At 42.3% G+C, this 13,086-nt stretch overlaps 2 protein-coding genes across 2 annotated transcripts; both read left to right on the plus strand.

Moving 5' to 3' along the window:
* The first annotated feature begins 311 nt into the window (after positions 1-311).
* LOC136470611 (uncharacterized) lies at positions 312-1,631 on the plus strand. The gene has a single exon (XM_066468395.1). It carries the CDS (start codon positions 312-314, stop codon positions 1,629-1,631), a length of 1,320 nt encoding a protein of 439 aa, XP_066324492.1.
* A 2,331-nt stretch (positions 1,632-3,962) lies between these two features.
* Positions 3,963-11,092, plus strand: LOC136474892 (uncharacterized). Its single transcript, XM_066472465.1, has 14 exons — positions 3,963-4,346; positions 5,174-5,250; positions 5,817-5,975; positions 6,639-6,852; positions 6,932-7,018; positions 7,103-7,242; positions 7,437-7,517; positions 8,023-8,087; positions 8,243-8,418; positions 8,831-8,961; positions 9,054-9,141; positions 9,334-9,547; positions 9,832-9,938; positions 10,127-11,092. Exons 1-14 carry the CDS (start codon positions 4,179-4,181, stop codon positions 10,610-10,612), a joined length of 2,193 nt encoding a protein of 730 aa, XP_066328562.1. The 5' UTR covers positions 3,963-4,178; the 3' UTR covers positions 10,613-11,092.
* Positions 11,093-13,086: the final 1,994 nt, after the last annotated feature.

The raw sequence follows: 13,086 nt of genomic DNA on the forward strand, positions 1-13,086 counted from the left end.
GTCAGATTTCTCTTCCATCATCTTGTGAAATAAACGTACTCGGGCACGATTTTGATTTGCTTTCCATGTCAATCCGGTGGACTCTCTCTATACTTCCCTATCTCGTCTAAATTCTAATCCGACACGTTCTCCCTTTTTTATATACGAGTATATATCATCTTAATACATACAAGGTAAGATAGATACGGGAGCAACACGACACGAAACGAATTCCCTGTTCCGGCGTCGTCCGCTAGCAGAGCTCTCGAGCTCTCCTGTTCCGGCGTCCTCCGCTAGCAGAGCAGAGCTGCAGAAGAATAGAGGAAGTAGCCATGACGCAGCCGCCGGAGACGTTCCCACCGCAGGGGATCACGGACGATCTCTTCGACTTCTTGCAAGAGATCCATGTCCATTTGGCGTATGATCCTGGCAACAGAGACGCGTTATTCGACCTCTTCACGGACTTCGGCAAGCCCGAGATCACCGACGACGAGCGCGTCTCGGCCCGAGCGGTGCATCTCCTCCGGGGCCATCCTCATCTCGTTGCCCGGTTCAATGGCTTGGTCGACCCTGTGCGTCAAGGTTTGGAGATCGTAAAACGGGCGGAGAAGGCGTTGAGACCGGCGGAATACGATCGATTTGTCGCAACGCTATACAGCGTCAACTTGGAACGAAGCCTCGACGCTCATGAAGTTTACCAAGAGTTCAAGGACATCTTCGGCGAGAAGCACGACGACCTGCTCCGGGGTTTAGCCGCCTTCCTGCCAGCGAAATACGGCCCGCCGCCGCCATCTCGCGCTAGCGCAAAGGCGGAGCGGGAAGAGAACCGCCGGAGGCCGGAACGCAAGCACTCCTCTTACGCTGGCGCAGATGCACCCGAGAGCAGCCGGCCGAGCAGGGCCAAGAAACCCCGCGTCGTCGACGTCGGCCCGACGCCCGAGCCCATCTGTTTCGCTGACACGGGCACAGCCGGGAGTAGCATGCCGAGCAGGGCGAGGAGATCTCGCATGTACGAGCACGAGTACGAGTACGACGGCTCGTTGCCGGAACGCAAACCCGCCTCGTGCGCCGTTTCAGTCGCGGACGACACCAAGAGCAGCAGGCCGAGCAGGGCCAAGAAACCTCGCGCGGACGACAGCATGAACCGGCACGCTCTTATAGGCGGCGCGGCGGGAGGCTCTGTCCATGTGGGCGCGGCGCCGGCACCGGCGCCTGACGCCATCGTCAGAGAGGTGAAGAGGTTGAGGGAGGCCTGGGAGTTCGAGACCGGCTACTCGTTGCTGGATGCTACGTTGAAGCGCGCGGTGGAGGTGACGGATGAACGCGAACTCCTGAACGGTGCCCGGGCTTCCCTAGATGAGCTCTTCCCGAGTCCCGAGACCCGAGGATACCTCGCCAAGATGTATCACGGCAAATGGAATCATATGCGACGGTTGCTGGAGCACGGCGGCGATCACACTGCCTTCGCTTTGGAGGCCATCGTGAAAAGACTGAGGACGAAAGATGCCGAGGCCGTCGATGAAGCAAGAAGGCGGCAGGATCCCACACGCGCTGCCCAGAGACTGCAGGAGCTCGCCCAGGACAGAGTGCGTTTGGAGCGCGAGAGGGTGCGTGAGACCAACGAGGCGAACGAGCAGCGGCGACAGCCGTGAGTCGCGTCCGTCGCCAGCCGGGAAAACTTCAGCAAATTCATGGAGCACATGATCGGCACTTGCATGTTGCACCGTAGAGACTGACTTGAAGAATCGTGATCGGCACTTGCATGTTGCATAGAGACTGACTTGAAGAATCGCTGTGGTCATGATCTGGTTACCGTGGGATTGATTGAGGACGATATCAACTAAGCATCGTCTCACTCCGCCGTTGCCAGCAAACTGATGTCGTGCTGACCGCTGACCAGCTTGGCTTTGTGACAAGATCAATTCAATCAAGGGCTTTATAAGAAGATCACAGCCTTGCTTTGTAACAATATCAATTCAATCAAGGGCTTTATAAGAAGATCACACTTGTTTCAACTTTTAGCTAGTTTCAATATCTGCTTTCTCGCTGTAACACGTTTGTCTGAAATATCTGTTTTCCATTTAAAATGGCATGTAACAACGAAAATTGTGAACCTTGGTGGCTGGATCATGCATACTTGTATGTTCTAATTACTCGTAGTGGATCTTTCAACACGTAACAAAGAGACAAATTTGTCCCCATGACATCAAGAAAAGTCGGTCTTGTGCGCTGCACATTCCACTTCTTGATTTAGGCCAGCGGATACTGCAAATTTTATGAATTTATGGGTTTGTGTGCCACACATTCCTCTGACACTATCGTAAGTAGTTCTGACAAGTACAACGGTGAGATGGAGCCTAGCCAGTGTCTCGAGGACTACCGACTTGCGATGAGAGTTGGAGGGGGTGGACGACGAACCTTTAGTGCTCCCTTGAAGATCAAAGAAGCTAGAGAGAACCCCCAAACTTTGCATGCCCTAGCCCTGCGGATAGGCCGAATAAGGACGATCAAGGGAACCCTTAGATCAGAACTCGACATACGCTCACCTACTCCCTCTTCGATTGTAAGGGAGATGCTCCAGTGTCTATACAGTAGAGATGAAATGAAACATATCTAACCTACAAATAAAGCGTAGCTAGAGGGGGGGCTTTCTTGTAGTGTAAGAACTCACTTGAGCATTCTCACAAGAAAAATTCTTTGCTGGACGTAGGGCTTTGTGCTTCGAACCAAGATAAATCTTCTTTGTGTCTTGAGTGTTAACCACCGAAGTCCCACACATCGACCACTAATGACTAGTTGTGGTTACGAATCCACAACAACTGGATTTACTGCATGTATGGGGGTGCTCAGGAGCACTCCTCCGCTTGCAGATAATGACCACAAATTAGCCTCTTACTGATGAAATCGACACCTCCAACGGTAATCTCGTCGTGGCAAGCACCGAAGCCATCACAGCTAACAAGTTTTGAAATGAAAATCATTTGATTTCATGAGTAGATTTATTTTGAGTAAATCTTAAGCAATCAAGATTAAAAAATGGTGTAAAAGAGAGATTTGTCCCCTCTCCTTCTTGCCACCTCCTATCACTCACCAAAGAGGAAGGAGAGGGGCCTAGATGGAGACCGCGGTGGTGGCGACGTTCCATGGTGGCGACTCCTAATACAAATGCTTGCTAAGACTTGGGAGATAATGATTTCTATGTTTACTACAACAATGGTTAGCAAATATTGTTGAACCTACGATATTTTTGAAAGATAATGGTTTCTTGGGCAGATCTAGGCTCAAAAGTTATTGATACCACCTTCACTAAACCATGGCAAATCTTCATTTATAAACATTATTTGGCAAAGCAAAACACAAAACATCATTGTTGTTATGTGACAGCATAAAAATGTGGGGCTTCGTCCCTGATTAGTTGGATTGTTCTGAATGTCTAGAGATAATTTTATGTTCATGTTTATTTTTTATGTCCCGTATTATCAATTATGTTTAGTTTATATTATTTAATTATAGCGAGTGACCGTGTGTGAAAGGGGTTTCTTGTGTGTAGAGGGAGGAGAGAGACGGACGCTGTTCTTTGCGGAGAGAAATATGGGAGCACGCGTACAGCTAGAGAGCTCTTGGAGCTAACGTATGATTCTTTGCATTGCCAAACAACTATTTTAAATTTGTTTCTAAGGAACATAGTTTATGGTTAGCCACACCACAAATTTGGATTTAAATAACTTTCTAGCCATTTCAAATATTTTTGAAATATAAAATGGAATGTGATTCATAGAATGATTTTCAAATCCACGAACAAACAAGACCTTGGAGGAAAGTTTAAACGATCCACCGAAGTCGAATTTCTTTTGTCCAAAAGTACATTTGAACAAGAACAAACAATACCTTTGAGCAAGTTTGACAATCTTTGCGTGCGTGTCAGTACTCCCCTCGGACCGACATTTCCAAACTCCACCGAACGATCCGTGTTCGGCCCACCAGCACCTTCCTCTTCCTTCTTCCCCAGCCGTGCGCTCTTCTCCACTTCCCCGGAGACAAAAAGAGCCCCGCGATCTCCCGGGCCCCACCTCCCCGCCCGCGCGCCTGCGACACGGAGAAGTCTCCGGTTCCCAGCCGGCCCGGCTCCGCCGACTCTTCCTTTCCGTCCGGCCGTCGAGGCGTCCAAGCGGATTAGCGGAGAGCGTCGGGGCGGCGAGATGTGGGTGTTCTACCTGATATCGCTGCCCCTGACGCTGGGCATGGTCGTCGTCACGCTCCGCTACTTCGCCGGCCCCGCCGTGCCGCGCTACGTTGTCGTCACCGTCGGATACGCATGGTTCTGCTCCCTCTCCATCATCATCCTCGTCCCCGCCGACATCTGGCAGGTCAGATCCCTTGCTGCATCCCTCCCCAACTTCTTCATCCACCGCCCCCGGTTCCGGCCATCGTCGGCCCCGGGCTCCGCCGGTTTGGCTGTCGGTGCTGTTAGATCCACCGGGTGCTCGTTTTGTGTTCTAGTTGTGTTGCAATTTTTTAGTGTATGCACGAATTGAATCACAAACTTCGTGTTGCGGGTGGAGCACGCTTTTGAATTGATGCTTATTGCTACGAATGAGGTCTGGGAAACTAGCTTCACGCCTGCTGTCCATTTATAGTGGCCACCAGTTCGTTGCATAGCTCTTACAAATGCAGTGGAAGCTTTGTCCCTGAGGCAAATTAATTGTTACCCTGGGACTAGGAGTATTGCATATAATCTGCCTGACTGCAATTTACGTTTAGAGAACTCTGTTTCTACAATATTCGAGTCTTCATAACTGAATAACTGATTGTGGTTCAACCCTCTGTAGTCCTAATGCTACCTCTTCGAAACATCTTCTTTTGTTTGTTATAGTTATGGAGTTAACCCAGTATTCTGTCAATTCAGAATTGTTTGGCTAATGAGAAACCCTAGCAGCTAACTTGGCCTACCTTAATGTATATCCTTGCCATTTATCTTGTGTCATACAGATTTGAGCACAAGTCAATTGTTGATGTTCTTTTTAATCTTTCAAAGCCAACCTCCCTTCCCTTTCCAAAAAAGATACATGTATCCATTAAATCATATCGATAAATTTATTAGCGGTAATGGAATGACAAATTTTATTATCTACTGACTGGAAAATTCTCTTTTTATACTCCTTTGGTTCAAACCCTTTGATCATTTCTATTGCAGACATTAACTGGCAGTGCGAAGGGCGGCATTGGATTCTTTTGGAGCTGGTCCTATTGGAGCACATTTATCCTAACATGGTATGCTATGAACATGTCTTGCATAAGTTTCTCCCGATGGTTGAATTTCCCTGATTCTTAGTGTCATAAAAAAACAAAGAAAAAACATCCGTTTGATGACTTGGCACATCCATTTCCAGTTATAACCACGATTTTAGTACTATTTTCAAAATGTCCAATCTCTGCTTTCTATGCTGCTCCATCATTTGGGCATCAATGCAACTCTTTTGGCTTTATCCAAACTAGGTTGGTACTTGGGAAAACATTGGTTATACATTATATGGTCTGTAGAAGGAAAAAAATGCTGGAAAAATTCTCTCCCTGTTCATATAATACAACCAATATTAACTGCTAGATTTTGAGGGTATCTATTCTTATGCTGAATGTATCGTTGTAGCTTACTCATTTTCTAGTAGGGCAGCTCAGTGTGAACTTAGTTCTCTTGTACAATCATAGTTATGGTTTGCTTGGATCTTTAGTCGCAAATTTTATTGAATGGCTGGATGCACTAGTGTTTCTTCTGAAGTCTGAACATTTGCGTTGGTGTTGATATTTCTAAACAAGGCTTGTTTTTATTCTTCAAACAGGGCTGTAGTTCCTACTATCCAGGGCTATGAAGACGCAGGAGACTTCACTGTTAAAGAAAGGCTGAAAACTAGCATTCATATGAACCTGCTTTTTTATTCAATTGTGGGAGCCATTGGCCTTATTGGTCTCATACTACTCTTAATCATGCATAGAGCTTGGTATGTTCAATCTTTACTTGAGCAAAATTTCACACTACAACCTGATATCTGAACATAACCTTGCAGTGTCACTTTAATATTGTTCACCATTATGCTTTTGTCATTTTCATGGTATTGATGCTGCCAAGCTAATGGTGAACTGTTTTGCTGAAACATCTATATAAGTTTTGATAAAAAAGCAGTTCAAAACATTATGTTTAGTGCCTAGATGTTCTGGGTTAATTTTTCCTAAGTTTCTGTTGAGTGCTCTTTGCCTCCTAGCCTACTCGACTAGTTTCTTTGGCCTTGTGTTGTGTCTCATGACTCATAGTCACAGATCATGTTAGCTGTGGAAGGCTAGTTGCTCTGGTCTAGTGTTTCCCATGTGGAGGGGCGGTGTTCTTCTCCCTCCTTTGTACAGTTCCTCTTTTCTCTCTTAATGAAATGATGCACAATGTCGCGTGTTCCAGAAAAAAAATGTTAGTGCCTAGATTAGTGTTGCACAGTCACTTTTGGTTCTTGAGATGAATAAAATATAATCAGTGGTACTGACAAAGTACTGCTTTCATTCCCAAAGAATGATGCTTTGCTTTCATCCCCAATGAGTATATTTCTTCTGAAACTAGCTGTCCTTTATACAAGTATCTAGTAGGGTGTTTGACCTAAAATAACTTTTCTTGACAGGGATGGTGGTATTGTGGGATTTGCAATGGCATGCTCAAATACCTTTGGATTGGTGACTGGTGCTTTTCTTCTTGGGTTTGGGTTAAGCGAAATTCCAAGAAACATTTGGAAAAACGCAGACTGGTCTCACCGCCAAAAAGTACTTTCTCATAGAGTTGCCCAAATGGCTGTAAAGCTTGATAATGCCCATCAAGAATATTCAAATGCAATTGTTGTATGTATATTTCATAAATTTTTAAGCAATACGTAACATGCAGTTTCTTCATGTTTCTGAAGTGTCAGTCAATTTCCAGGTTGCTCAAGCTACATCAAATCAAATGTCAAAACGTGACATTTTGAGGCCTTACATGGATATTATTGATAACATGCTGTCTCAAATGGTACTGCTGTAATCTGCTAGCGTGTTAAATTTGAATATTGCTTATTATATATGCAAAATATCTTATTATTTTTGTCTCTCGCAGCTGCGGGAGGATCCATCTTTTAAACCTTCTGGTGGTAGATTAGGTGAAAATGATATGGACTATGATACTGATGACAAATCGATGGCCACACTTCGGCGCCAACTCAGGAGGGCTCATGAGGAGTACTATAGGTGCAAAAGGTATTATAGAATAAGCCATTGTATATATTTCATTTAGTAATAATGTGGGGTTGTGGACTGTCAAATATGACACATGCAGGTTTGTGAAAAGCTAGTAAGCAGTAAATACTAGAGTATAGAACAGATAATAACATTAAAAGTGTGACTGGTGCTGCCCTATTTAACCACTAAGTTTGGGTGCTGTCATTGTGCAGTGAGTATATGACTTGTGTCATGGAAGCCCTTAAACTAGAAGACACGATAAAAAATTATGAACGCCGTGATGCTAATGGATGGTGAGTTTATTGATCTTATATTTGCAGTGTAATCTCGTTGCTTTAAAAATATTGTTTGCAAGTAGCATTTCAATCTTATAGGAATATTATTTTGTCCCATTTGATTATATTTACATGATGATACCTTTTGGGAGTTGTTTTTTCCTTTTGTATCTTAGTACTGCATCTGTCAAACAAATTATGCCAAGTGATATATGATCATCATGAGGGAAGACTTAATGTGTAAATTAGTAAATTACAAAAAAGAACCTGTACTCTTAACAGTTCTACAAAAGTTTTATACTGCAAGCAATACTGCTAACCAAGAATACTTGAATGTTGGCGAATTGTCCAATTGCTATTGATGCTTATGCTTGTCAGCCTGAGGAACTTTACAGACATAAATTCTATTCTTAGTAACTGCTTGGAAAACTCTAAGCAATATGTACTGCAAACAAGTTGTGCTCATCCAGGATTCTCTGATAGACAAACCAATATCAGTATTGATCTACTTTTTTTTTAACAGGAAATATGTATCAAGTTTTAGAGAAAGTCGTTTGGGCACACTTGGATCAATTTTGGACACTATTGGTATTCTTCTTACCTTCACTGCAGTTTTTTTTGGTTTTCATAATTCCTTACAACAAGCATCTCAGTTAGATTAGATTCTTACTTTCTTGGTAAATTTGTTACATGTGGTTAACATTTGATGGAGCTGACTTAAGGATACTTTGTTGCATTTCCAGAGTTCATTTGGCGCTGTATACTGAGAAAGCAGCTTCAAAAAGCATTTGCTGTTGTCCTTGGCTGTATGTCAGCTGCTATACTGTTGGCTGAAGCTACTTTACTTCCAAGTGGTGTTGATCTATCTCTCTTTTCTATTCTTATAAAAACTGTAGGAAAGCAAGAGGTTTTAGTTCAGGTAAGGAACTGAACACTTTATTTTAAAACTTACAAGTTATTTTCTACCTCCCCATTTTACCAAAAAGTTTTGTTAATTGTGAGGCTGACTACCCTCTGCAATACTATCTTGTCTCTCTGCAATACTTACTATCTTGTCTTAGTGATGACATTAGATAATTTATTTGCATAGGACACAACAATCATGTTCATCTGTCACCTACTGATTAGTTAAATTTCAAACAAACACATGTACACTTTATATATGTGAGTATAGTTACTAGGCGACACTTGGAGCATGTGAAATGAGTGACATCCTTTAACTCCTTTTCACTATTGCCATTGGGGGAAAATCACTCTTTTGTTTAACTCTGTTATAACTTCATAATTTTCAGTTTTTTTGGTCATCTTTATGAACTTATGTTTGTTCACAGGTTGCTGCTTTTGTCCCCTTGATGTATATGTGCATTTGCACATATTATTCATTATTCAAGATTGGTATGTTGATGTTCTATTCTCTGACTCCAAGACAAACCAGCTCTGTCAGCTTGCTTATGATCTGTTCGTAAGTTTCAATCCTTAGTTTTTATGCTTGATGTGTTTCTATTCCAAAGCCACTCGGGTCATTTTAGTTATTCACCAAATTTTGTTTTGCAGAATGGTTGCAAGATATGCACCTCCTATTTCTTATAACTTTCTGAATCTCATCCTCCTTGGTGGCAATGCTAAAACTACATTTGAGAAGGTAATAGTTGTGTTTTTTTGCTCTTCTTCATTGTTTGTGGTATATCTATATCAATTCTGTACATGAGCATGCCTTATTACTTGTCACCTGGAAGGGAATGTTTTTTGGCTTCTCTCTTCCATTTATTTATTATGTTTTCTGTTTACCAAATAGAAAATTCATTCCTAATCGCTGACAAATTATCTGTTTCAGAGAATGGGGAACATTGATGATGCAGTCCCTTTCTTTGGCAGAGGCTTCAACAGGATCTACCCACTGATTATGGTTGTTTATACGCTATTGGTTGCTAGTAATTTCTTTGGCCGTGTGATTGACTTTTTGGGAAGCTGGAAAAGGTTCAAGTTCCAACGTGAAGAAGAGAATATAGATGGTTTAGATCCCTCTGGAATGATTATTCTACAAAAAGGTAAGGGCTCCACAGATGTTGCATGTGGAGAAGTGGAGTTATTTTATTTCTTAAGTTTCCTGAAGGCTGAAGGACTTCAGTTTCATACTTTCATTGTTTTCCTTTGTTAGTGAAAGGCAAATCAGGATCCTGAACTATGATTATCGATGATTTTCCTAGCTTTTACTGGGAATGAATATTTGTGTAACTACTGTTGAATTGTTGCTGCAAAGACTGGCATTTAGTTCTTCTTAAAGCATGATTTGCTTTAATAATTGAATGCTTTTTTCTTTCTTTTTGTCCAGAGAGATCTTGGCTTGAACAAGGGTGCAAAGTGGGCGAGCAAGTTATTCCATTGGCAAGGAATTTCAATGGCGTGAACACAGATATTGAATCACAAAATGTGCCATTGGTGCGTAGAATCATTCCTTCGTTTACATAAGAGATTCAACTATCAGTATGTTTAAGTCTAGGGATAGTTTAGTGGGTGACATGGATTAGTATCTTCTTTAGCCTTCGGTCATTTCCAGCTGAATTTTAGCTTATTTTTGTTACTTAGTACCTACTGGTTTCTGTTTCCATTCGGCTACTGTGTTGCAGGTTGAAAACACGGTGGAGATGAAAGTAGGGGCAACCTCTTCCAGAAATGACGGGAGAGCCGGTCAGTTGAAATATGCAAACAACAGGGAGACTATCGCCAGCAAATACACTTCTATCAGAGAACAGAACCGGCAGTCAGGGAAGGCAGTGAGAAAGGAAATTTCACCAAACTCTGTATCTTTGCTTGAAGAACGAAATTCTGAGCAGCGGTCCAATGTGGGTGTACCACCAACTGGTGTGTCCGCAACATGGGCCTCGATGAAGATTGGTTTTCAAAATTTCAAAGCAAATATGGGTTCGAAGAAGTTTCTTCCTTTGCGCCAAGATCCAGGATTTGTTCTGAATTCGAATGTCTCTTCACCTGAATCTCTTGATGACATATTCCAAAGGTTGAAACGGCGGCCTGCAAATGTGCCTGTGGATTACCTTGACGATGACGATGATGACAACACAGGAGATATGGATCTGCATTTCCAGGATCAATGAAATAGGTTGTGATATTCTTTTAGGTTTAGAATATGCATACACAGAAAAACTAAAAGAATTGGTAGCGTTAGATGCTCGAAGGAAGATATAGGATGTATAGATCTGATGATGGTTTGGTGTGCTTCCTGGAAGCTCAAGACGCCTGCCCATCGGGAAAACTACAAAATGGAAGTACGATATGATGACAGCCTTTGCAGAAAGGCTTGAAATTTTCCCACCAAGGAGGTTTGGGACTTCTCTACTTCACACTACTACATGCAGGTAACATTGTTGACTTGCTGATTCTCAGATTCTCTCATCTTTTTTGAATCTGTATTGGAGATGCTGATATGTGATCGAAGCCAAAGAATGTAAATGTGTAGTACCTACGATTCCATGTGAAGGTTAACATGCCTGAGTTGTAACCAGTAAAAACGTACTATCAAATATATACTTGATCGGGAGAATATACCCCCAAGTGTTTATGTGTGACAGACGTCAGACTTGTATTTGATGGTATAACTTGTGGACACTTCTTGTCTGCTGCTTGACCTAAAAAATGCCCATTTGTACTGCATTAACTGGGTCTCTTTTGTTGGGTGCACGTGTTACAGTTGGTACGATCAGAGGTACAACACGAATTAGTAAAAATCACTGCCAGCTGGCATGAACATATTATAAATAGGATTTCATAGTAATAAAGAATTGGGGATGATGTAACATAGAGAAGACACGTCCCGTACATAAACCTAATAGATTAATCACCTGATAAAGAAATAGAGAAGTCTATTTTATTACCTTGAATAATTCACTTTGTTCGCTTAGTGTTGGCTCGACTATCCCAATCTATTTTGACATACTAGCCATTCACATTAGCAGCAGCTCACTAGCGCATGCAATTATGATACAATTTATTCATGCAAGTTATCTATGTACGCAAGCCACACTATCTATTGCCATGCATTTATGTGATTATGTTAGCATAGCACACTATCGACCACATTTATTCATGATTCCCACAACAAACGTACAAGATATGCTTCTAGTTATATTAAATTGAGAGATTTTTTTTTTTGCGATTGCACGGTACAACTCAAACATTCATAACACATGCACACTCACCCCTATGAACACACACATGCAAACTCTACGCCTATGAGCATCTTCGAAGATATGGCCGACAAATCATCGAGATTGACGAAGTCACCACAAGCGCATCGTTGTCAACAGAAACGTTACCTACCACTGAAAGCATAAACGTCATTAAATCCTAGAATTTTCGCTCCCACAGGGAATCGAACTCAGGACCTGATGTGCTACTGAGGCTCTTGTAACCACTAGCCTACATACAATTATACCCTTGTTTATATATACCTCTCGTCTGAGGTGCAAATACCCTTGCGGATTTACTCTAGAACACTAACATTATTCACCTCCAATGCATGTCCTCGACTATTGCTCCATCAGAGCGTTGCCCTCCAATCATCTGCAATGATAGGCTCTGAGCATTGAAAATGCAACATGATCCAATGCCATGGGAAGTTCCTAAGACACATCGGACACATTGAAAGAGTATCGGATGACTTGTTGTCGAAGATGATCAAGGAACCATCAATCTGGAACAACAAATACTTGCCATACTAAGAATCCATCGAGCAAGTGACACAAAGATGCAAACGCGGAACACAATCCTCACCAATCACATCCACCTTGCAAAAACCAAAACGACATGAAGCATGCCAAGCTGAAAGTCTAGATAGGCATTCACATTGGAATTATCTGCAAGAAACAAGATCCAACATGGAATCGATGAAGGCGATAACCTCCGGTAGCCCATAGGGCATAATGAAAGTGCATCTAGCCCTTTAGTGAGTTTTGGATGATTGAATGACAACACGATTAAAGGTCTAACATGTTTGCTAAGTGTTAGACAGGAAATTGATTATCTCACAGATACTTGATGAAATTGTATAAAGCCAAAAATGATGTATTGTTGTATAAACAATCTAGTTCAAGCATAAGACAACAATGCAAATGGAATTCATGCAAAGGCTTATTTATTGTGGGATTTCAATGATCTATGTGAAAGCAAGCACGATAAAAGTTAATTAATGAGACATGAGGGATTGCATATGGAATGGTCTCATATTTGAAGCTTGCTAAATTGAAAAGAAAAAGACAACAATACAAATGAATGGATGATTCAACACAAGATGTGACTTGATGGCTTGAGATGGTGAAGATAGCAAGGAAAGGCTTCGAGGTACTAAGCAAGGGTGAAGGGCAAGCGACGGCTTGGCGGCCGAAGAACCTAGCTAGGGTGAAGAAGGAAGTACTTGCATTTAGTTGAGGTACTAATCAAGCTACGATAGTCATATTGATGTGGAGGATCAAACCTATATTAGACAAAGCGTTGGAAGTGACTTGATGCATTTGGAGTTATTCATATTTGATGAATGGAATCAAGTCACGTGCTCAAGATGGCTATGCTCAAG

This window comes from Miscanthus floridulus, chromosome 8 (assembly GCF_019320115.1).
Source record: "Miscanthus floridulus cultivar M001 chromosome 8, ASM1932011v1, whole genome shotgun sequence".
Lineage (NCBI taxonomy): Eukaryota > Viridiplantae > Streptophyta > Magnoliopsida > Poales > Poaceae > Miscanthus > Miscanthus floridulus.